This window comes from Corylus avellana, chromosome ca6 (genome assembly GCF_901000735.1).
Source record: "Corylus avellana chromosome ca6, CavTom2PMs-1.0".
NCBI classification, from domain to species: domain Eukaryota; kingdom Viridiplantae; phylum Streptophyta; class Magnoliopsida; order Fagales; family Betulaceae; genus Corylus; species Corylus avellana.
The window spans coordinates 4342388-4364608 of NC_081546.1; the positions used below are offsets into that span (position 1 = coordinate 4342388).

At 35.7% G+C, this 22221-nt stretch overlaps 3 protein-coding genes across 3 annotated transcripts; all 3 read left to right on the plus strand.

Moving 5' to 3' along the window:
- Positions 1-1972: 1972 nt before the first annotated feature.
- On the plus strand, positions 1973-6534 carry LOC132184146 (NAC domain-containing protein 17-like). The gene is made up of 5 exons (XM_059597659.1): positions 1973-2383; positions 3775-4052; positions 4136-4438; positions 4984-5551; positions 5963-6534. The coding sequence occupies exons 1-5, from the start codon at positions 2203-2205 to the stop codon at positions 6334-6336; spliced, it is 1704 nt and encodes a 567-aa protein (XP_059453642.1). The 5' UTR covers positions 1973-2202; the 3' UTR covers positions 6337-6534.
- Positions 6535-6716: 182 nt separating this feature from the next.
- LOC132184014 (uncharacterized) lies at positions 6717-8397 on the plus strand. Its single transcript, XM_059597494.1, has 2 exons — positions 6717-6740; positions 7918-8397. The coding sequence occupies exons 1-2, from the start codon at positions 6717-6719 to the stop codon at positions 8395-8397; spliced, it is 504 nt and encodes a 167-aa protein (XP_059453477.1).
- A 548-nt stretch (positions 8398-8945) lies between these two features.
- LOC132184118 (cleavage stimulating factor 64) lies at positions 8946-18754 on the plus strand. The gene is made up of 10 exons (XM_059597623.1): positions 8946-9277; positions 9556-9634; positions 11997-12171; positions 12266-12299; positions 12399-12643; positions 12758-12835; positions 13973-14008; positions 14123-14650; positions 14972-15298; positions 18352-18754. Exons 1-10 carry the CDS (start codon positions 9247-9249, stop codon positions 18493-18495), a joined length of 1677 nt encoding a protein of 558 aa, XP_059453606.1. The 5' UTR covers positions 8946-9246; the 3' UTR covers positions 18496-18754.
- Positions 18755-22221: the final 3467 nt, after the last annotated feature.

Here is a 22221-nt window from a genome sequence, read left to right on the forward strand (position 1 = left end):
AATCAAGATTAATCGATCAATTTGCTTATTGGGGCTAATTGCTAATCTACAAATACTTTCCACTTTAAGCTCCTTGACTCTTGCATCCCTATTAGTATTAAGGATCCTCACCGGTGATTGCACCACATAAGATGAGGGATTAAGAAGTCGTTTGTCTTCCCAAATTTTTACTATAGACTTATCCCTCACTCTCAATTCTAGCCATGCCTTTAAAATATCCAAGGCCTTACATATACTTCTCAGTGTATAAGGATTGTTTGTATCCCAATCGGGACTCCAAGAGATTTTTATGAGGGTAATACTTTTTCTTAAAAATCCGTGCTACCAATGTGTTTAGCTTCTGGAACAACCTCTACCCTTATTTTGTCAGTATAGACATAAGCATTACAAATCTCGAAATCCCAATCCAACCTTGAGACTGAATGTTCCATTTTAGTTTCCCGCTACTTTTGACTTATGTCCCCACTAAAACTTGAGCATCATTGAATTAATTTCCTTGTATAAAGACTTGGGCAATTAAAACACACTTACTCTTAGTATATGTTAGAATAGCTTGAATAACTGTCTTGAGAATAATTTAGTTTCCAACTTGTGACAAAATTTGTTCTTTTCAACCATTAAGTGGACTCCATATTGTCTTTATGCTCTTAAAGGTTCGGGGTTTTTATTTGCCAACTACAGCTAGTAACCCCAAATACTATTCATAACTATTAGTTGATTGCACCCCTGCATTTCTTAAGTTCATTTATACCTACTAATCATGAAAACAACTCATTTATACCACAATTATTTATATAGAACTCAATATTTGCTTGAAATTTGTGAAATTGTTGCCCTCTTTATATGGGTGCTGTTTGGCATTGGACAGTTACTATTTAGTGACATGAAACTGTATCAGAATTTGATCGAGGTAGAAAAAAAGTAAGAATATTTGGTAAGAAAAAGTAAAAAAATTTGTTTTGTAGTAATTTTTTTTTAAAAAAAAATTTTGAATAATAAAAAAAAGTAATTAATATAATGTAAAAAGTAAGAATGTTGAAAATTGAATTTTGTATGAATAGCAACCAGCCATTTCCAAACGGAGCTAGGTTAAATGTATATTTATGCTATGAGTAATCGCATCATTTCAATATATTCATTGGGTTTCTAAATCTGACTTTCAACTTTATAAGTTTTTCAAAGTTTTCATTTGACCAGTCATTCTAAAATGTCTAAAATTGTTATGCAGCATCGACATTTTTGTCACCTGAGTTTAACAAACATATATTTTTTTATTTTATTAAAAAAATTAACATTAAAAAAAAAAAACAAAATCCATACAAAAAGAGTGATGGATTTGATATAAGATGATAGCATAAAGATAGCCTTTTTTATTAAATATTATGGATTTGATATAAGATAATATTTATTTTGATAACAAAATTATCAAAATAAATATTATGGCCTTTTTTATTATTGTTTGAGTATATTGTTAATATGTATTAGAGTCGTTTAACAAATGAGCTATTTAATTGTGAATCAAAATATTCAAAATCACACTTATTGAATAGAAGATATATTCAAAACTACAGCTCGGGATACCATTAATTCGAATCTCTTTTTTTATTATTTTTTTTTTCTTGTGAACATATATATATATATTGTACCATAAATGGAACAATTGGTTCTTAAACAGGTATAGGAAAACCCTAGCCTATCAAACCAAACGCACCCTTAGGGGAAAAATTTTCCTGAAATTTAGGTCCTAATAATCCCACGCTTTCGACCCACTTAAGCTCATGTAATCTTAAACTTTCCCAAACAAGTCAAAGTGGCTGACTCAATCATAGTAAACAACACTCCACTACTCACCACACACGTACTCACTCCCACACTACTCTCAGTACTCCCCAACCCACCTAACTTAACCCGCCAGAAAAATAAGAATTATTTTACATTGGCTTCTGGTTCAAGGAAACTTCGAGCACGCTTCATATAACACAACCCGCCCGCCACACCCCCTTCCCAGACCACAACTTTGTTTGACCAAACCAAAACTCGTAGTCGCAGTCCAAAGCCCTCTCTCTTTCGCTCTGATCCAAAATCTTATCATGTAGAATTCAGTTCTCTATATTCTGAGATCCCAATTCTCGTTGTCTTTGATTAATCTAGAATACCCAAGGGAATCGACGTGTCTTTTTAGGTTTTTGTTTCGAGGAATCGATGAAGGTGAAACCGGAGTCGTGTTTGGGGGACGACGTGTGGCCGCCGGGGTTTCGTTTCCACCCTACTGACGAGGAGTTGGTCCTGTACTATCTTAAGAGGAAGATCTGTGGGAAGAAACTCAAACTCGATATCATCCGAGAGACCGACGTATACAAGTGGGAGCCCGAGGAATTGCCAGGTATTCATTTTATTTTCCTCTTTGCTCTTTTATCTTGAGTTTCCTGGAACGTTGACCTGGTTTCTTTTGGAATTGGGTTGTTATTCATTTTATTTTCCTCTTTGTTCTTTTATCCTGAGTTTCCTGGAACGTTGACCTGGTTTCTTTTGGAATTGGGTTGTTTTTGCTTTTTGTGTGATTGGATCGTGTGGATTGTTGGGATTAGGTGAAACTTATGTTTTGTTTGTGTTTTGCTTTTTGTGTGCGTCTTGGATCAGTTTGGTGCGTTTGGACTGTATGAATTAATGGGGTTCAGGTCAAAATTTTGTGTGGTTTGATTGATTGGGTTTGAAATTTGAGTCGGGTTTAAGTCAAATCTAGAATTGAACTGGGTTTGTTTGGACTTCGCTTTTGTGTAATATTGGGATCCTTGCTTAGGGTTTATTTGGGTCCGAGTTGAAGTTTGGTTTTGTTTGGGTTTGGTTGGAACTTGTGTTGGCTTTTTAGTCTTGGTTGAACATGATATGTTGTTTGTCTGGATTGGTTAGCAAATATGTATATATAATTTTTTTTATATTAACTTTTTGTTTCAGTTAGGACTTTTGTTTGGTTTCTCCACATCTGTGGTTGGTGTTGTTTGGCATATGCATTCAATTGGTTTTGCTAGTCTAGAATTTATTTAGATGCGAGACTTTATCATAAAATAAGCTATTACAGATTTATACCTGATTAACTCAATTTAACGACGGTGTTACTGTTTTCAGTCTTAACTATTGCTAACTACTGTTTACAATTCCTCTAGAGGGAATATAAACAGGTTTTAGCACACTTTAAGAATCCCCCAAATGGTGAACCAGAGCTGGCAATTGCGCTCAAAAATTGAGTTAAGCTCTTCTGGCTGAATCGGACTCGGTGGAATTTTTATTAGCAGAGGGTTAGTTGGGGTTTAATGAAGTTTATATGGTTGTATTGTTTTGCAGCTGTGTGTAACATTTTTAGTTGATTGTTAGGATTGGCATCTAAAGGAATTTATTGATTAAAATTGTCTTGGGGTTTCTCTTACCATAAGCAATATGTTTTTTTTTTCTTCTTTCTAACAATTGTTTAGGGTACAAGTGAAGCTTACTGTTTGGTTCATTTTTTGGTGTACTGAATTATTGGCTTCTTTATTTTTTTTAATTAATCTATATTCAGGGTTGATCTATTATTTTGGGTTATCTATGTAGTCAGTTTAAGGGAATCAGTGTTGAAGTTTACAGATTTGCAACTATCTTGCAGTTTGTTTTGTTCTCATCTGTTACTCTTGATTCTTGTAAGTTTGAGAAGGAAGCGAGCTTTGTTGGGTTTAACTACTTTTAGGTTTGATTCAAAGGTTGGGTGATTGAATTTTGTTTTTTTGATTGAATTTGCAGCACAATCTATACTTAAAACTGGAGATAGGCAATGGTTCTTTTTCAGTCCAAGAGATAGGAAGTACCCTAATGGAGGAAGGTCAAATAGGGCAACCAGAAATGGGTATTGGAAAGCAACAGGAAAGGATCGTTTCATTGCATGCAACTCTCGGACAGTTGGAGTGAAGAAGACCCTGGTTTTCTATAGAGGGCGAGCACCTAGTGGGGAACGCACTGACTGGGTGATGCACGAATATACTGTAGATGAGGAGGAGCTTAAGAGATGCCAGAATGTACAGGTATTGCCTCAAGTAACCTAATTTTGATTACTTTCTATTCTTTGGCTTTTGTTAACCGAAATTGGATGCTTTCTGTATTTCAGGAGTACTATGCACTCTACAAGGTCTACAAAAAAAGTGGACCTGGTCCTAAAAATGGCGAGCAATACGGGGCACCATTTAAAGAAGAAGAGTGGGTTGATGATGAATGTCCAGATTTTAACAACTCTACTGATAGGAATATCTCGGTAACGCAACTCATTGAGGTTACTTCTATCACTGATGTGAGAGTCAATGGTCAAGTCCCGTCTACATTAGATGAATTTGAGGAGTTCATGAGGCGAATTGCAGATGAGCCTGTGCTCCACCAGCCACAAATCAATGATTCTGCTCACATCCAGTCTCAGGTTGGCAATCTACCGTTATTTTCTTTGTCTATGATCTGTCTTTGCTGTAGGTTCTTTCTTCCCAGTATTCTTTCTATTTTTCTTCCCCTTCTGAAATGATTAAACAAATATTTATTCAGAAGTTGATATCGGTGCTTGTTATTATTGTTGTATGCTGACATCCCAACTGTTCATAACGGACTTAAGTGCAGCTTATTTTTCTGAATTAAGGGTCTAAGTTGTACATTTATCTGGGCAGCCTATGTGTTGATTGTTGTATAGGCAGGAATACCTGTGTCACAACTTTTTATACTGTGGTATTATTTATTATCTCCTCCTATGGAGAGACCCTCCTAGACTAGTTTTGGAACTAGAAATTGGGTGTTTGTTGTATTTTACTTTTATATTTCATTCTTGTATGGTTGTTTGTATTATGTGGCCGATGGTCTTTGTAAGTGACATCTCCCAGGAGTGCTGGGTTAGGTCACAGGTTCTATTATGTGTGAGTTGAATAATTGGTTTTGATTGTGTTAACTAATGTATTATTTTATAATTTCATCATATAGGTTGGCGAGGAAGAAACACAAAGTACTATGGTGGATCCATCCTCCAAGGAAGTTATCACTACTGAACCTATGAGAGTGCTGGACCCAAGGGGTCAGCTGTATGATGTGCAGACCAGCTTTGGCTATACACAGTCAGCTACTTCCCAATTGCAATTGTGTGAGACACCTGAGATTACATCTGCCCCCAATCTTCATAAACCTGAACCCTTCATAATACAAGAAGAGGACTTTCTGGAAATCGATGATCTCATTGGTCCTGAACCTAGTTTTTCAGACAATGACAGACCTGTGGAGAACTTGCAGTTTGAGGAGAGTGATGGATTAAGTGAGTTTGAGTTGTACCATGATGCTGCCATGTTTATTCGTGACATGGGGCCAATAAGTCAGGCTAGTGCAGATCCATATATGAATATCCTTGAGAATAATACAAACCAGTTTGATTATCAATTGCAACCCAATCTAGATGGTGCTGGTCAGATTGACAATCAGCTGTGGACACATGATATAAGAAGCAACATCCATACTTCAGCAGAATCAAATCCGGGTGCTTTTTCTCTACCTCCCTCAGGTAATTAAACATGCAGAGATTCAGTGCCCATGCTTTTGCTTGGCTATCACTTTTGCCTTTCTTACTGAGCTGTCTTTGATTTGGACAAAAGTTGCTGGCTTCACCCGCCCATCCACACGCAGCTCTTGTTTGGATGGATGGTTTTGGTTGACATGCCAATCTACACATGGCAAGAAACTGATGTGAAAATGGGAAGCCAGCTCTCAAGGGCTCTTCCGAACAAGTATTCCTGTTGTCGTCATAAGTATTGTTTGGAATTAATGAGTTGAACATATTATCTTCTGATTAATTTCTCTTACTTTCCCTCCCTTTGGGGAAAAAAAATAATTCAAGTTTAAGCCTGTTTTGAAAGATCTGTATATGTTATGCTATTGACATTTGTTAATATTTGTCGCTTCTGGTCATGTTTAGGTGTTGTATATGAATCTGCAAATTTTCCTGCCCAAGAAAATCAAAATCAAAATGGTAATGAGGCCGGTGGTGCTGCGGGTCGGTTCTCTTCTGCTCTGTGGTCATTTGTGGAGTCAATACCCACTACTCCTGCATCAGCTGCAGAGAACGTTTTGGTGAATCGGGCATTTGAGCGAATGTCTAGCTTCAGTCGGCTGAGAATGAATGTTACAAGCACAACAGTTTCAGTTTCTGCTCGCAATAGTACTGAAACTATAAGGAGGGCAGGTAGAAGTAAGGGATTCTTGGTTATTTCTGTTATTGGAGTGCTCTGTGCTCTCTTGTGGGCGCTGATTGGAACTGTGAGACCATGGGGGACACGCATATCCTCATGAATATAAGAATGGGAAGTTTTCTGCTATATTTGTCCTGGCCATTGCTGGAATTAGTAGAATGCTCAACACATTGTGAAAATAAGGATTTCATATTCCTATGTGAATTTTGAATGTAAAGGGTGGGTTTTAGTAGCAATGTCCAGAAGGAAATATATCTATAGTTTTTGCTTATAATATCAAAAGGAAGTATACCTAGAAGTGAATTGCAGGCTGCTGTCTTCTTGGCTCAAAAAGATTAAATTTATTTCTTATCCATAGTTAGAAGCTCCAGCTCCGAAATTCATTGTTAATACTCACCAACACTCTAGTATCTACTTAGATATTTAGTTTCTTAGATTTTCAAGAAATTCATATAGATCTTTTATCACCTGCATTCGTATATGAAGACATTAGATATGCTGATAGTTAGCCTCATGGAAGAGTAAAGTGAGGATTGAGTCTTGATTAAGCACTTCGTATAATTTAGGTTGAAAGCAAAAAATTCATTTGTGTAATAATATTTTTGCCTTTTTGGGATCATCTTGAAGGCCTTGTTTGATCAAATAATTATTCAGTACATGAGATCATCTTGAAGGTCCTGCTCTCGACACCTTTGCTGTTAAAAAAAAGAAAGAAAAAATTAAATTTACGAAGTTGGTGTTAGCAAATGCAATCTTAGAGCTCAACAAATTCCCTCTCGCACTGTAAATTGGACCGGTGAAATTAATGCATATTTACAGAAATCATTTCATTTTACGAGTACGTGACTTAAAAAAAAAAATATAAACTAAAGTGACGTAAACATGTTACGCCAATTGAAAACAACAAAATTAAGGAAAGCATTATCAAATTCCTGTTACTTTTTTCAAATATATATATATATATATATATATATATATATATATCAGTTTTTAATTTAGTTAATTAAAGATTTGAATTTACGAAAATTTTAAATGAGTTTTGTCAAATTTTTGTTTCAAATAAATAATAAAAATAATATAAAAATATATAATTATGTCATTTTCATTCCTTTTTTTTTTTTTTTTTTTCATAAAAAAAACATATGGGGTGACTTTATTGGGGTGGCTATGAATCATGATTCGTGAATGATCACGATCTCTTGGCGGGAGGTGGCCACTTTCGTCATCCCCTTATTTTATAGGGGTGGTTGCGAACTATCTCACTATCAATTACTCTCAATCATGATTTATGGGTGATCACAATCTCTCTGTAGAAGGTGGCCACCTTCGTCAAAATGATAGCTCATGACCAAAAGTCTTGAGTTGGAATAAACAAAGTTTCTTCTCTTGATTAAGTGAGTACTTGGTTAAAATTGTTTTTTTATTTATTATTTTTTTAAAGAAAGTGTTTTAGTGTTTTTATTTTGAGAAGAAAAAAAAAAAAAAACAATTTTTAATAAATGGAACCTAACCATATATACAGTAAACACTATAAAAGGTGTGAAATTTAATATGAACCATAAAATTGATTCTCATTAATAATTACCATATTTTTTCAACGAATCCTAGAAAATAAAATTTGGATATACTTTTCATTTATTTTTTCAATTTCATTCCTCATAAAAATAAGCCTCATAACTAGAATAATATTTCGGTGAATTGGGATGCTGCGTTGGGAGAACGAACAGGAAATGTCGGCCTCGGTGCAATCATTCGGAATCATCAAGGAGAGGTGCTGGCTGCGAGGAGCCTAACACGGGTTGGTTTGCTTGAACCCGCTGCAGCTGAAGCGCTAGGAGCTCTAATGGCAATCCAGCTAGCACGGGATATGGGTTATTTGAGCATCATTCTAGAGGGGGATGCCAAGGTGGTCATTGAGGCGGTGCTTTCAAATGAACCAGACTGGAGTAGAAGAGGTCACCTCATTGATGATATCCGGACTGCCCTTACGTCCTTTACTCAGTGGAAGATGGCATACGTTCAGAGGGATGCAAACAAGGCAGCACACAGGTTGGCAAGGATGGCAACGGCCCAGTCTATGGATAAAGTGTGGACCTTTGATTTTCCTGAATGTATACGTGAACTCTGTTTTTCGGGAGCTAAGTGCTCAGAGCATGTTTGATAAGTTTTTGAGAATGCAATATGACAAGCTATTTTAACAAAAAAAAAAATTATTTCATATGATTAGTGTTATATATATATATATATATATATATAGATGATTGGTCTCAATTCATTTTTTGATCTTAAATCTTGAATTTTATATTAGTTTCAAAACTGACATTCTTATTTATTTAAATTAATAATAAAATATTAAAAACTTATAGTTATATATCTGGCATGATTTTTATTTTATTTTGTTGAGAAATTACTTCCAACAACCAATCACAATAAAAACAAAAATTACAAGGTATCCGTCAATCGATATTTGATACGGATACAACACACTTAATTCATGCCAACTTCTTTCCTAAGTGTAAAAAAAAATTAAATTTTAAATCAAACAAATTATATTTTTTTTCAAATTTTTAGAATTTCAAAATTTTCTTTATCAATATATTTTTTTTAAATGACACATAAGAGAGAAGTTGACCTTAAGTTGAATTTATGTTCCCCGTCAATATATATATTTTTTGCCAGGTTAATTAATTTAATTGGACAGATGTTAATTGGGACTTTTTTGTTGGACAGGGTCCAAAGCGAGAGCCATCATCTTCATCACTCTTCCCCCCTCTCTGTCTCTGTCTCTCTCTCTCTCTCTCTCTCTCTCTCTGTGCCTTCTCAAACAGACTAACAAAGCTTTTCAATCTCTAATTCATAGATACACAACTCGAATACCCACTGAACTTATATATATGTTTATATATATTTGTTAGTAGCACCAGCGAAAGAAGAAGGAGGGAGGAGGAGGATGCTAAGGACGAAGAAGATGAAGCAGCAGCGCTTCACCTTCTTCTCCTTCTGCTGATTCATGGCCAATTCTCAACATCGCTGCGTTTTTGGTCCTCCCTCTCTCTCTGCTCCTCCCAATTCTGATTTTCATTTATTTGTGTTGTTTATATTTTAAGAATTTGTCGCTTATGCTGAGTTTGGTTGCCGAGAAATCGCCGGAAAATGAAACAAATCGGGATCTTGGAATCTTAATACAGCGATTAAATTCAAAAAGATTGAAATTATCAGTATTTTTTATACGGTTTCGATGGCAATCAAATGGGATTTTCTGAAGTTAAGGTTTTACGGGTTGTGACGATTGACTCGTTTGGTGGAATTTCTATTACAGTTGGTAATATACCATACGATGCCACTGAGGAGCAGCTTATAGAAATCTGCCGGGAGGTTGGTCCTGTTGTGTCTTTCAGGTCAGTTAGAAACCCTAGAGTTTCTTGTTTTGGATTTGAATTCCACAATTTTGTTGATCGCTTTGTGTGGGAGCTTCGTAGGAACGGTAATATTTAGTTATCAAACCTATCAAAAAAAAAAAAAGAGAAAAAAAAAAAAAGGAATGGTAATATTTAGTTATCAATAAAACAAGGTGTTTTTTTATTTTTTATTTTATTTTTTATTATTATTATTTTTTAATTTGAATTTTCCCTGTGATGCAACTGAATTGTTGTAGGCGTAAATATAAATTCTTAGCATTCTTGTGCTTAAAACACTTGCATATGCAAGCACACAAAATGCACGTTTCTTTTGGAAGCATATTGGGATGCAAACTCACCTCTTCTGTTTTTCTCATTGGGCAATTTTTAAAGCTTTGGCATTGAAGAAAATTACGTGAATTTGGAAATTAATTTGATTTCAATATGCTTAAATTGTGCACAAGTTACTGTAATCTGGAAGTCTTATATGGTTATGTAACCAATTAAACTTTATGGGTGGGTTGAAAGAAAAGGAGACCTTTTTGGGAGGTTGGGGCCAGTACTAGATTAATGTTATGACCAGATGATTATGTACCAATTCAGTTGAAAACTTACAAGTTGCATCTATGTAATTTTTGGGACTTGTATGTACTTATGAGATATTAAGATAGTTTGGTTGTTTCTAAACGTACTTATGAGATATCAAAAGATGGTTTAGATGTTTCCTACAAGGAAGCAATTATAGATCATTATGAGTGATTGTATGTGGGCAGAGTTTGATTGAATGGCTTGGTGTATGTTGTGGTATGAGTTAGGTTGAAAGAGTTGGGAGTAAGAATCTTGCTTTAATGCCAATGACTGCTCTAGAATGTATGACATCTTAAAAATGAGCCACCTTCTTATATATAGAGATTCTGTGGTAGAAAATCAGCTGCTTGAGCTAATGAGCTCTTGCTCAAATGGCACGTTCTCTCTTTGTTAATAAATGGTGCAAGGTGTGGTCGTAGGTTTAAATCCATTGGTTGTGTGTTACTTAACATTAAAAGAAAAATATGCTGCTAGATGATTATGCCAAAATGATTTTTTCAAATTGGGGCAGCCGTGTTAGATGCTCTTATAGATGGGAATATTCTACGTCATGTTTCTCACTCCTGATCCTATTTTTTCTTAGTAATCCACATATTTATCTTAACATCCTCATCTTTACTATGCTTAGTTAATGGGCATGTTTTTCTCGAGATTGCCAACATATGGAACCATAAAGCATAGCTTGCCTTTCTCCTTCTAGTTAGGCGTTTTCTCTTGTATACTTCTTGTGTATCTGGGGGCACCTTCTACTTTTAATGATATATTGATAATTTATCCAAAAAAAAAAGAGAGGGAAAAATCATATTTAGTTTCCTAGGTTTGAATTTAGTCCTTGAGATTCTAATTTCAAGAATATGGTCCTTAGGTTTTGCTCAGATTTTAAATAGGTCCCTCTATCACTTTTCCGTTAAAATGAGTGGTTTGTCATATGTCACGTATGTTTCAATTGACACGCCAACGTTCATATCAGCACCTAATATCAATGTCATATCATTAAGCGCTAAGTCATCCATTAAAAAAAAAAAAAAAAAACCAAAACAAAACAAAACCAAAGACCCAATTCCATAAACAAAAACCATATTCTTCGTCATCCTAATTTTCTAGATTTGTAGCGTTAGAGGAAGAACCATTAACTTTGACGCTAAGACCCTGACATGTTAAATGAGACACATGTAACAAATAGTTTTGTTAGAGGAATCAATTTAAAATTTGGGCAAAATCTGAGGATCTTATTCTTGGAATTGAAAACCCAAGAACTAAACCGAATCAGATAAAATCTTAGGGACTAAATATAATTTCCCCCCCCAAAAAAAAAGAAAAGAAAAAGAAAACAAGATAGCTTGTCTAACCTTGGCCTGAAGAGTGTATCACGTGTCTTGATGTATGAACATTGTGTGTTTTGATCTATCATTGATAGCTAAGTACCTGGTTGGACTGAATAAATTTGTTTTTGACCTCAATCTTGTGGTAGTGTTGTAGTCATGGATATTGCAGCAATTCAATAGAACTGATATCCAGAAGCTTTATACCAAGCAGTTATTTTTTGTTTGATCTCTAATTATTGTGGTGTATTTCAATTTTTGATATGGTTTGCAACAAACAAACGTTAAAAGTAATTATTTGGTTTAACTTATCAAAAAAAATTATTTGGTTTATTCGTTAGGGATAAATCATGCCCTTAACTAAAATATGCTATTGTATCACTTGCTTTTATTTTATTTGCTTTTGCAAGGTAGTAATTGGTATGTTTAAAGTGTTTTGTCTCATTTTTCAGATTAGTTATTGATAGAGAAACTGGCAAACCAAAAGGTTATGGGTTCTGTGAGTATAAGGATGAAGAGACTGCATTAAGTGCTCGTCGTAATCTTCAGGGTTATGAGATCAATGGCCGGCAATTACGGGTTGATTTTGCAGAAAATGACAAAGGTGCTGAGAGGAATCGAGAACAGGTGAAATATGGAATGTAAAAATACTTTGCTAATTTATTCTCTTTCTTGTTTAATAATCTTAAGTCAGTGAATATTGCCTTTGCTTCTCTTGCAGGGCCGTGGGGGACCTGGACTTGCTGCTAATGTTGGTTAGTTTGTTCTCTCAACTTTTTATGCTTTCAGTTTTGACTTTTTTACATGAATAAAAACCTGAAATCATGTTTTTATTCCTTATGGACATATTAAAGACTCTCAAAAACAGTTAGCTGGCCCAGCGATTCATGGAGAATCTGTTCACCATCAGCCAATCGGTCTCCATATAGCTATAACCGCAGCAGCTGTCATGGCAGGAGCTCTAGGTGGTGTTCAGGCTGGTACACAGTCAAATCAAAATGGTTTGCACAGTCAGTCAGCATTGGCCAACGATCCTTTAACTCTTCGTCTGGCCAAAATGTCTAGGAGCCAGCTGAATGAAATAATGTCTGAGCTGAAAGTAAGCATTTCAGTGAAGTTTATTTCACTTTTCTGGATAGGTTTTGAATCTTCATCTAATTTATTTATTTATTTATTTTAATTAATTTATTTATTATACATGTTACAATGACAGGTAATGTCTACACAAAACAAGGAACTAGCTCGCCAGCTATTGCTTGCAAGACCACAGTTGCCAAAAGCTGTTTTTCAGGTAACAAGACATTTTTCCCTCTTTCCGGGGATTGGAATCTGATTATCTTATTGCAATGGTTTAGGTAATTGCAATGGTCTTATATCACACTACTTTTCTTGTTAATACTCTTCAACCAAACGTACATGTGTGTGTGTGTGTATTTATATATTTAAAAATAGTAGCATCTTTCTCTACTTTATGCATGTCACTCTATGTATGTGTATTCATGTGACATGGGTTTCTTGTACAGCCAGCCCATCTTAAACTTCCTGCAATAAAATAGATGATATAGAATGTGTGTGTGTTTTTCTGTTTCCATTTTATAACAGGTCCCATCTTTTTTCCTTGTGGACATTTTTCCAATCTACTCCATTCCTATACTCTCTTCTGCAGCCTTACCATCATTGTCTTTGTGCACGTAATGGAAAGCCAAGAAACTGTCTATTTTTTAATCTTCTTCTCTATATTCAAGGGAGAAGTTGTTCCATTTAGGTTTGTGTTTCCTGTCTCTGAGGGGACTAGTTCCAAGAAATCTTGTTTTAGTACTAAATCTTGTTTTAGTACTAAATCTTGTTTTAGGACAAAAATGACATAATACTCAGCTGATTCCCAAAGCTTCAGAAAATATTTTTAAATTCTCAAAGCAAATGCATTATATGTAAGTGGATGATTGATTTCACCTCTTGCAATCCAGTACCTCATCAGTATTTGAGCATCTCTTAAGATCTCCAGTCCTCTGTGTGAAATCTCAGGACAATAAAAAATGCCCTGAACACAGCCCTCTGTGACCCAGTAGAACATATAATTTTTTATTTTAGGAGGTGTTTCGTAAGTTTCAATCCCTTAGTCAGACAATATCCTCATCTTTGTTTCTTATCAAAAAGTCGAGCAAAGACTCATTTCATGTATTGTGTACACATGCTGAGCTTTGACAATTTTAAGAATGCAGGACGCTGGTTTTCTTTTATTTCAATTTCTGGTAATTAAGTAGATGAATGCTATTTGCCTGATCCAACTTTGGGATCCCATGCTTTCCCTTTTTATGGAAACCCAAGGGTTAATCTATCCATACCTATTCTACCTCTGTTTCTGGTCTGATATGTTATTCATTATTTTTTAAATTTAAACTTATTTTTTAAAATTCTTTTTTTGCAGGCACAGATAATGCTTGGAATGGTGACCCCACAAGTGGTTGGTTTTATTACTTTTAACTTTTGTGCCATTACCTGCTCAGCCCTTGTAGCTGTGTCACGAGAAGTCTTTTTTTATTTTTATTTTTTAATTTTTTATTCTGAAACTTTGCAGTTGCAGATGCCCAATATTCGGCAGGCTTCAGGTCATCCCACGCAGCCTCCATTGCGTGATAGCCAGCAGGGTCAGCCACCAGCAGTTCAAACTCTTCCTGGGCTACCCCCTCTTGCACAGAACAAGATGCAGTCTGGGTTGATGCCCAAAGTGCAAGAAAATCAAGCGTCTACAGTGCCTCAAAATCCTTTGGTTCTGAACCAATTTTCTTCAGCCCCACAACCTCGAATTCAGCTTCCACAACACTTGAACAACCATATTATACAACAGGCCTCAGTTCTCGGCCAGTCTGCAGTTTCAACACTTCCTCTCGTATTACCCATATCTTTGAGCAGTTTGTCCTCTAGACCACAAATACAGGGGGCAAATTCCTCTTCTCTGAACCAGCAAATGCAGCCCCATTTGCTACAACGTTCCGGACAGGTTGGGGCTTCCAATTTAGGAAATAGCTTTCAGATGGTTAATCCAAATACTACAGCACAGTCTTCTATTTTATCTCATCCTCCCTTATCAGATGCAGGCTTTCAGGTGACAAACTTTGCTAGTGTCTTTGATGTCTCGTTGTTGTTTTTATTTTTTTTTTTGAAATAAAAATTTCTCCAGAGGCAGAAATGAATTAGGCTAGAGGTACAAAGTGTTTGTTTAGCTCCTATGTTTTCTAGGAAGATTATTCCCGCTTTCCTCACCAGGATGTCTAGCTTGAATGAGAAATAGGGGAGAGAGAACAAAGCGATCAAGCACATAGGTGGATAAAATGTGTTAGTTGAAATGAAGTATTACGGGGCCCCCCCAGCCCCCACCCCACAGAGTTGTGTTCTTGTATCTAACTTCATTCCTTAATTATAACAGGCTGGCCCCTCAATATCATCAGGTATTCCACAGGCAATTAACAAGGATGATGATAGATCTACGCAAGTCCCAGACAGTGGAACTCGGGCCCAGAGAAGTAAGGCATATATAAATACGGCGTCAGGAAGCATGGTTCAAGATTCTTTAGAATCAATTAATCGCCCTCCAAAGCTGATGAAATTGGATGATGGAAGGGGCTCCTCTTTCCCAGCAAGGGGTTTGAATGCGTCCAATACCACTGGATCTGGACTGTCCCAAGTTTTTGGAGTCGGCCCATTGCCTGTAAATCTAGTCCCGAAAGCAGAAGCTGAGAAACAAAATTCTCAGGTAAGGAGTCCCTGTTGGCATAACAAACTAAACTCTTTACAGTATCTTTGAGCGATCAGGTTGTTTTTCATGCATTTGCTGGTTGGTTCTTCCAACTGGAAACTGTTGTGTCAATTTTTTTCTTGTTCAGTGCGGGGTTGATTTATATTATTATTAAGGATATGAAAATTGCTATTCCTGCCACATCTTTGTAAGGCGTGAAGATTTTTATATTGTATTTCTGTCATCTGATAATGGTTTTTTCTCAGTTTGGTGAAATGTTAGTCTTTATTTGAACATCTTTAACATTATAGTGGTGATATAAAGTGTTAAAAGCTTTTGGCAGCCCAGTGGTCCCTTGATTGAGGTTGCCTGCTTTTTGCTTTAGTTTATCTTGTCAATTGTGTTCTGAATGTGTGTAAATGACAAGCAAGCAAGTCAGAACTGCCCACAATTTTTCTAGGGGGAGGGTGATTACTTTGGACCATGATTTTTTCAAGCACTAAACCCATGGTCAACCCTTAAGAGTTATCATTGACATCATCAACATAAAATAAGTAAGTTATAAGAGATTGATTTCTCAAAATTATTATATTGATATGAGCTAGTTCTACTGGAAGAAGTAATTTACCTGGCTCTGACCATCAATCTGGAAACAACGGAGATGGCTATGTTTGTGAACCTTGTGAACATTATTGCTCAATGTTCTCTCACCTTCTGATGCACTTGCCAACTTAGGAGTGATTTAGAATTTGTTTTTTATAGAAATAAATACCCCGACTATTACGGTGAGCTAGACGCTTATAATGTGAGATGATGTGCTCTCTCCTACTGATGCACTTGCCAATTTGGGAGTGATTTAGAAGATTTATTTTTTAGAAATAAACCCCCCGACTACTTATAAATAAATCCCCTGACTATTCTGGCGAGCTAGACACTTATAATGTGAGGAGATGGTGGAGTTGGTATGTTTTGAAGTCATGGATGGTGCTATCTAGCAATTTCATTTTTGGATGACCACTATCTAGTTATCATAGTATGTTCTATATAATGTATGGTGTAAATTGGATTACCATGCTTGCTTGAGTGTAAGTTGTAAGCTCTTTACTTTTCCCTGTTTGGTTAGTGCCTGGAGTTTGCCAGAAGCCATTTTGGATTATGTTTTTACAAAGGATTTCATGTTACTTGATAGGGGCTTTTTGGGGGGAGGGCATGGGATGAGGGTTATCTAGTTTCCATTCTAAAGGATATCTCAATGATTTGGAGGTGGTGTGATGGTCAATGGTTTCTCAGAAAATATGGCACTATAAGGTTCTATATTGGAGGATTGCTAGAGTCAACCCAATCCTGTTGTCCCGAAGGCTGAGTTAAGTTGATTGTGGATTGATTGAAATGGTGAATTATTGGGATTCTGTAAATGGTTGAGGATGATATGACATTTGAAAAAAAGTTGTTCATATTGGAGGTTGTTTGCAGAAGTGGATTGGCTATTTATTTGTTTCTTCTTCTTCTTCTCATTAGAAACAAATAAATAGGACAATCAAAATCCCAGATATCTTTTTTTTTTTTAAAAAAAAGAACTGTCTCATTAGAAAGCACAGAAGGGCGCAATCCAAGTAGACAAGAAGTAAACAAGAAAAATATGTAATTAAGGAGAAAGAGAAGAACACAAATCCAGAAATTCTGTAAAACTAGAAAAGCGAGGACTATTGTATACCTCTATCGAAACACAAAGAGAGTGTGGTTTAATGGTGTTAGGTAACCAAGATGATATTTTTTAGCATATGCTTCTTGTTGGTAATATTGCATATCCTAGTAAGTACTTATATATTTTCCTATGTATAGGACAGTCTTTTTATATTTATTAGGGTAAAATAACTGAGAGAGTATGCTGATTTTGCTCGTTTACATTCGTACCTCATGGTTCCAATTGCAACAATCAAACCCAAAAACTTCGACAAATATACCAATTGATCATCAGTGTTGACGTTGTTTAATGAAATTGAAATGTAACTTGGTCACATGGTAGTCACATAACAATTTAGTAAGAATGTTCTACCCTTTTTTTTCTTTTTAATTTTTTTAATTTTTTTTATTTCCTACAGCATGTCGATTACACACCGAAGGTTGGTAAGAACTAGGGGACAATGCCCCTCTAACCTAAGTGGGCCTATTGTGAGATCTTTGATTACATGCCACTCAGAAAAACCAAGTGCCTTTCATTCCATATGCTCATAAATATTCTGAAAAGCATGTGGATGTAGTCTTCATTTACAAGGGATAGGCAACATCTGCTCATCACATGCTGACAGACAGTATAACAATTTCCTACCTGATGGAAAAATCAAGAACCTTGTCTATCAAAACAGGGTGTAGTTTTCCATTTTAGTTGCTTTTGCGTCATAGTTCTGCTATTTGATTTATTCAGCTTTTTGGAAGGCCTGTTGTAAGATTTCTCCTTGCCTTTTCGTGAGCCTATGTTTAGTAGACTTCCGTTCGCAGCACAGGAAATTGAGCCTAATACAGTTCAATCAAAATTCATTGTGATAGTTTCTCGAGTGTTGGATTGTGTTATTAGATGGTGGTCTCAAGACCTCTTTCCCCTTCCATGCCCTGTTCAGAGCTAGTCATGATGTCATCATGACTTAGAAACTATTTTCTGATTTGATGGCCTGCTATGTCATATTGTTGGATCCAGCTCTTTTTCAATTGGAAGGTCTGAAAATCATAGTATCATACAATATGCCTTTCTGGTAAATTATGCCATATCACAGTACCAACTGTCTGTCAGACCACAGATATTCACGGTATTGCCTCTGCACTTGCACAGAATGACAATGTGTGAACCGTCTGCAGTATTGTGACGTTTTTGTTCCTTTTAGCCTTTTATACATAAAGAATCAATAACATTCCAATTGTAAAGGAGACATTTAATTTTTTCTGCTATTCTGATGATTTTATCAGAAATTACAAATTATTTGACAATAGAGTTGATTTTATATCATGTTGGCCAAAAAGCTGCTCTTCTGGTTTCTGACATACTTGTATTGTTGGTTTTTATACCTCAGTTTCAGCTTCCAGCTGAGGTGGAGTCTGTTTTACTGCAACAAGTGTTGAACCTAACACCAGAGCAGTTGAGCTCATTGCCTCCGGAACAGCAACAACAAGTCATTCAACTCCAACAGGTTCTTCGGCGAGATCAGATTCAGCCATCTTAGGGGATGGAGTGAACATGACCGGGTCATCACTGCAGCAAACTTGTCTTGGCACTTGGCAGTGCAGGCTCAGTTATTTTGCTTGCATGAAGGACAAGAGCCTGCTATTGATTTAATCAGGTTCTGATTGCTTGTATAATTATTGATCTCACGGATCCGGCATGGGTCCAAAATGTGAGCCTGCATTCATGTAATGTTTATGAGCTTGTGATTAACATGCCTGAAAGCAATAGTTAGAAGATGAGAAAAAAGTTTTGTTTAATCTTCTTCTTGTCATTGATTTTACATTCTTGTACGCATGCTTTCATTTGCTTTTGATTCACTTTTTCATTGCTTCATTTGATTTTCCTTTTGAGACCAATTAACATTGTCCTCTGCCCAAGACCATATAAAACAAGCTAAGCTTGTTGGGTTAGGTTTTCTATTGTATCATTAATATTTATGCTCCCATACTATTGAAGTTGCTTTTTCCCTTGTCCCATGCCTCTTTTTTTTTTTTTGGTAATTTTCCTTATGCTTGGATTAGACAATCGATGTTCAGCTAACATGAAATAATGAAGTTCACTGTAATCCCTGCCAGATCAGCCTTCTGACAAAGGAGCCAAATCTAAGTTGAGAATCCTATTTACTTTTTGCGCACATTTGGGCTGTGGAAGATGGGTTGTCGGGTTGAAGCAGTTGCCTTTTCCTATGCTGATGTGGATTGTGAGAGGGACCTCATGAGGCCCCTTTTGGTTGAGCATGGCAAGTTACCCGGGCAAGGGAGCCCCTGCTCGGGTTAGAAGCTCCTCTCCCATACGATTTTTCCTGCCCCTACATTTTGTTCTGTAGGTACTTGAGAAATATGCCAATCCTGTAAATTTATTTTTAAGTTCATAACATCAAGTTCTTCACTATTAATAATTTCATTTTGGTTAGACATTTGAGATATAGAGGACAAATCCCTAAAGAGAGAATCCATTGAGATATGTCTTACTAGATTCTAGACAATCAGATAGGTTAAGGTTTTCTTGAGGAAACACAACCAGGACCACCCTACAGACCTCCTTTGGTTACCAAATGGGCTGACCAACAGTTTAGTGGCTTGCCAACACGAGACCTTCTTACACCTAGGGTTTTGAATCTAAGAAAGAAAAATAGTTTAGAATGAAAGAATAACAATATTATCTTCTAAGAACATGGCCCTTATACTTTCTGACTCCAGAAAACTTACTTGAAATACTTGATCTTTATTGGTGGAGGATAAAGTTGATCATACAATACTTGAAAGATTACTACGAAAAGGAAAAGGATTTTTGAAATACTACAAAGGAGAAAGATTGAGACAAGGTTTGAAGGCTTTACATTTGCTCATTTTATAATTGCAAAAAGTGCTGGCTGATAATTGAGCTCAAGTGACTAGCAGTAAATTGAACAGTAAAAATTCTTTTGACAATTGTTCTGAAAAGTAGATTCCAAAATAATTGTTTGAAAACTGGAGATTCGTTATTTCCATAATTGTTGGTAGTGGCTTTTTACCCATAATTGCTTCTCGTTGCATCTAAATTCAAATGATGATAAATCTTCTAAGGAGAATCATAATTGTAAGTTATAATCTTCATATGGGTTCTGGTAGTCTTGAAATAACTGGGCATTTGGAGAAACTGTTGTGGCCATGATGGTATCTTCATCTCCTGACAATTGTGAAATGAAGTAATTTTTTCACACAATATGCGTATCATAAAAAAAAGATATCTATGAAAATTCATAATTATGTGCCAAAACTAATTTATTAGCAACATGATACCAATTTGATGTAACAAAATAACTTTAGGATCCCAAAGAAATAGAAAATAGCAGAGAAAATTTACTATCATGAGATTGGGTACAAAGAGTAGCAGAAAAAAATCTATAACCATATATTCTTCTCTCTCTCTCTCTCTCTCTCTCTCTCAAGCGAATCCTCACCATTAAGCACCGCTAGCCATCTCATCTAGGAAGAAAAATGCTAAACCTCTTGCTACAAGAGCTGCCTCCAAAATGCTTCCCTTGTGTGTTTGAGTGTAGCATCTCAAAGTGTCAACTTCAGTGAGGGACAAATTGTAGGGCCTCGGCCCATAGAGGCATTCGAAGACGCTCACTGCTCTGCCAGTAGTTGATGGTGGTGAAAAATTAGTGTGACACATAGTATTTTTTTTTATATTTTTATTATTATTTTAATTGAATAAGTAAAGGACTACAAGGGAGGATCATTTCCACTTTTGACCTGAAAGGAAGAGAGATGTGTGATATATAACATTACTCGTCCAAGTATCTCACTATACTGATATGACAAAACCGATTCATAATTGAGTTCTTTTTTTTTACAAGGATCGATCAAAGGATGAATTGACATTGCCGCTTCAGTCTAGTGAAATAGTAATGAGATATTGGTGTGATATCATTACTCATCCGTTTGAGCAATGATATATACTACACTAATATCTTACAAGTATTTCACTATATTGATGTGACAGTGCTAATCCAACATTAATTTTTTTTAACAATGACTCATTTAAGGGTGAATTGACACTGTCATGTCAGCATAGTAAGATAGTGGTATAGTATATAACATTATTCATCTATTTGAGTAATTCTATATGCCATATCAATATTACACAAGCACCCTATATACTATGCGGATGTAACAGTGCCAAGAAATGATTTAAGGGTGAATTAACACTACCACGTTAATAGAATATTTGTTAGGTATTATATGATACATAGCAATGTTACTTTGATTGGAAATCTCGTGGGACAATCAAGCCCCCGAATAGTTCTCATGATAGACCCAGAATATCATTTTCGGTGTCCAATTCAAATACCGTAGGAAAACCCTCATGAAAAAAGTGAAAAGAAGAAGGGGAACTCACCAAACCCCATGCAATGTACTTATAAAAAAAAAAAAAAAAAAAAAACATCTTCCCACCCTACTCGCGCCTACCAACCCCAGGCGTGACTATGAGTGTTGTTGACGTGGTGATGGTGGTTGGTGACATGTTTTTGGGGTTGGTTCATCCTTTTCCCTTCCCTTCCCTTCCCTTCCCTTCCACCTTCTTGCAAAAGTCGCCATTGACAGTCTCACCAGATACCCTTGCTTTGTAAGATATTGGGAAAAAAACAAAAATCTAGTCAAAGGATTGTTTCTTCGATGAAAAGATATAATATAATTTCTTAATTAAATGATGCTTATAATGAGCGTCTTGCTGTGTTAGAAGCTTTCAACGCGTGAAGCAAGACAAATTAAGAAAATGTGAAGCAACGGTAAGCATATATAAAAATGTGAAGCAACGGTATATATATATATATATATATATATTTGATCTAATTAAGAAAGTGCTCACCGGCAAATCTGGTAAATTATAGGGTTTTCTCAATGATCTAATCAAGCGATTTCTAATTCCAATCTTGTCGTTGAAAACCTGATGGTTGAAGGATGTTTAATGTTGTTTTTGGCTTTTTAATTACTATTATATGTCTGGGAAAAAGGGTTGTCTTTTTCTTAAGGATAATTAATGAGGAAGTAATACTAATTTGCAAGTATAAATCCCATGGCAATAGAGGAATGCTAAAAAGACAATTCATATATATATATATATATTATGTTTTTATAAGATTAATGTAACTTTTAAAATTATAATTGGTTAAAAATTTAATAGTAATTTATAATAAATTCAATGTTGACTTTAAAAAATAGCTTTCTTCTTTCTC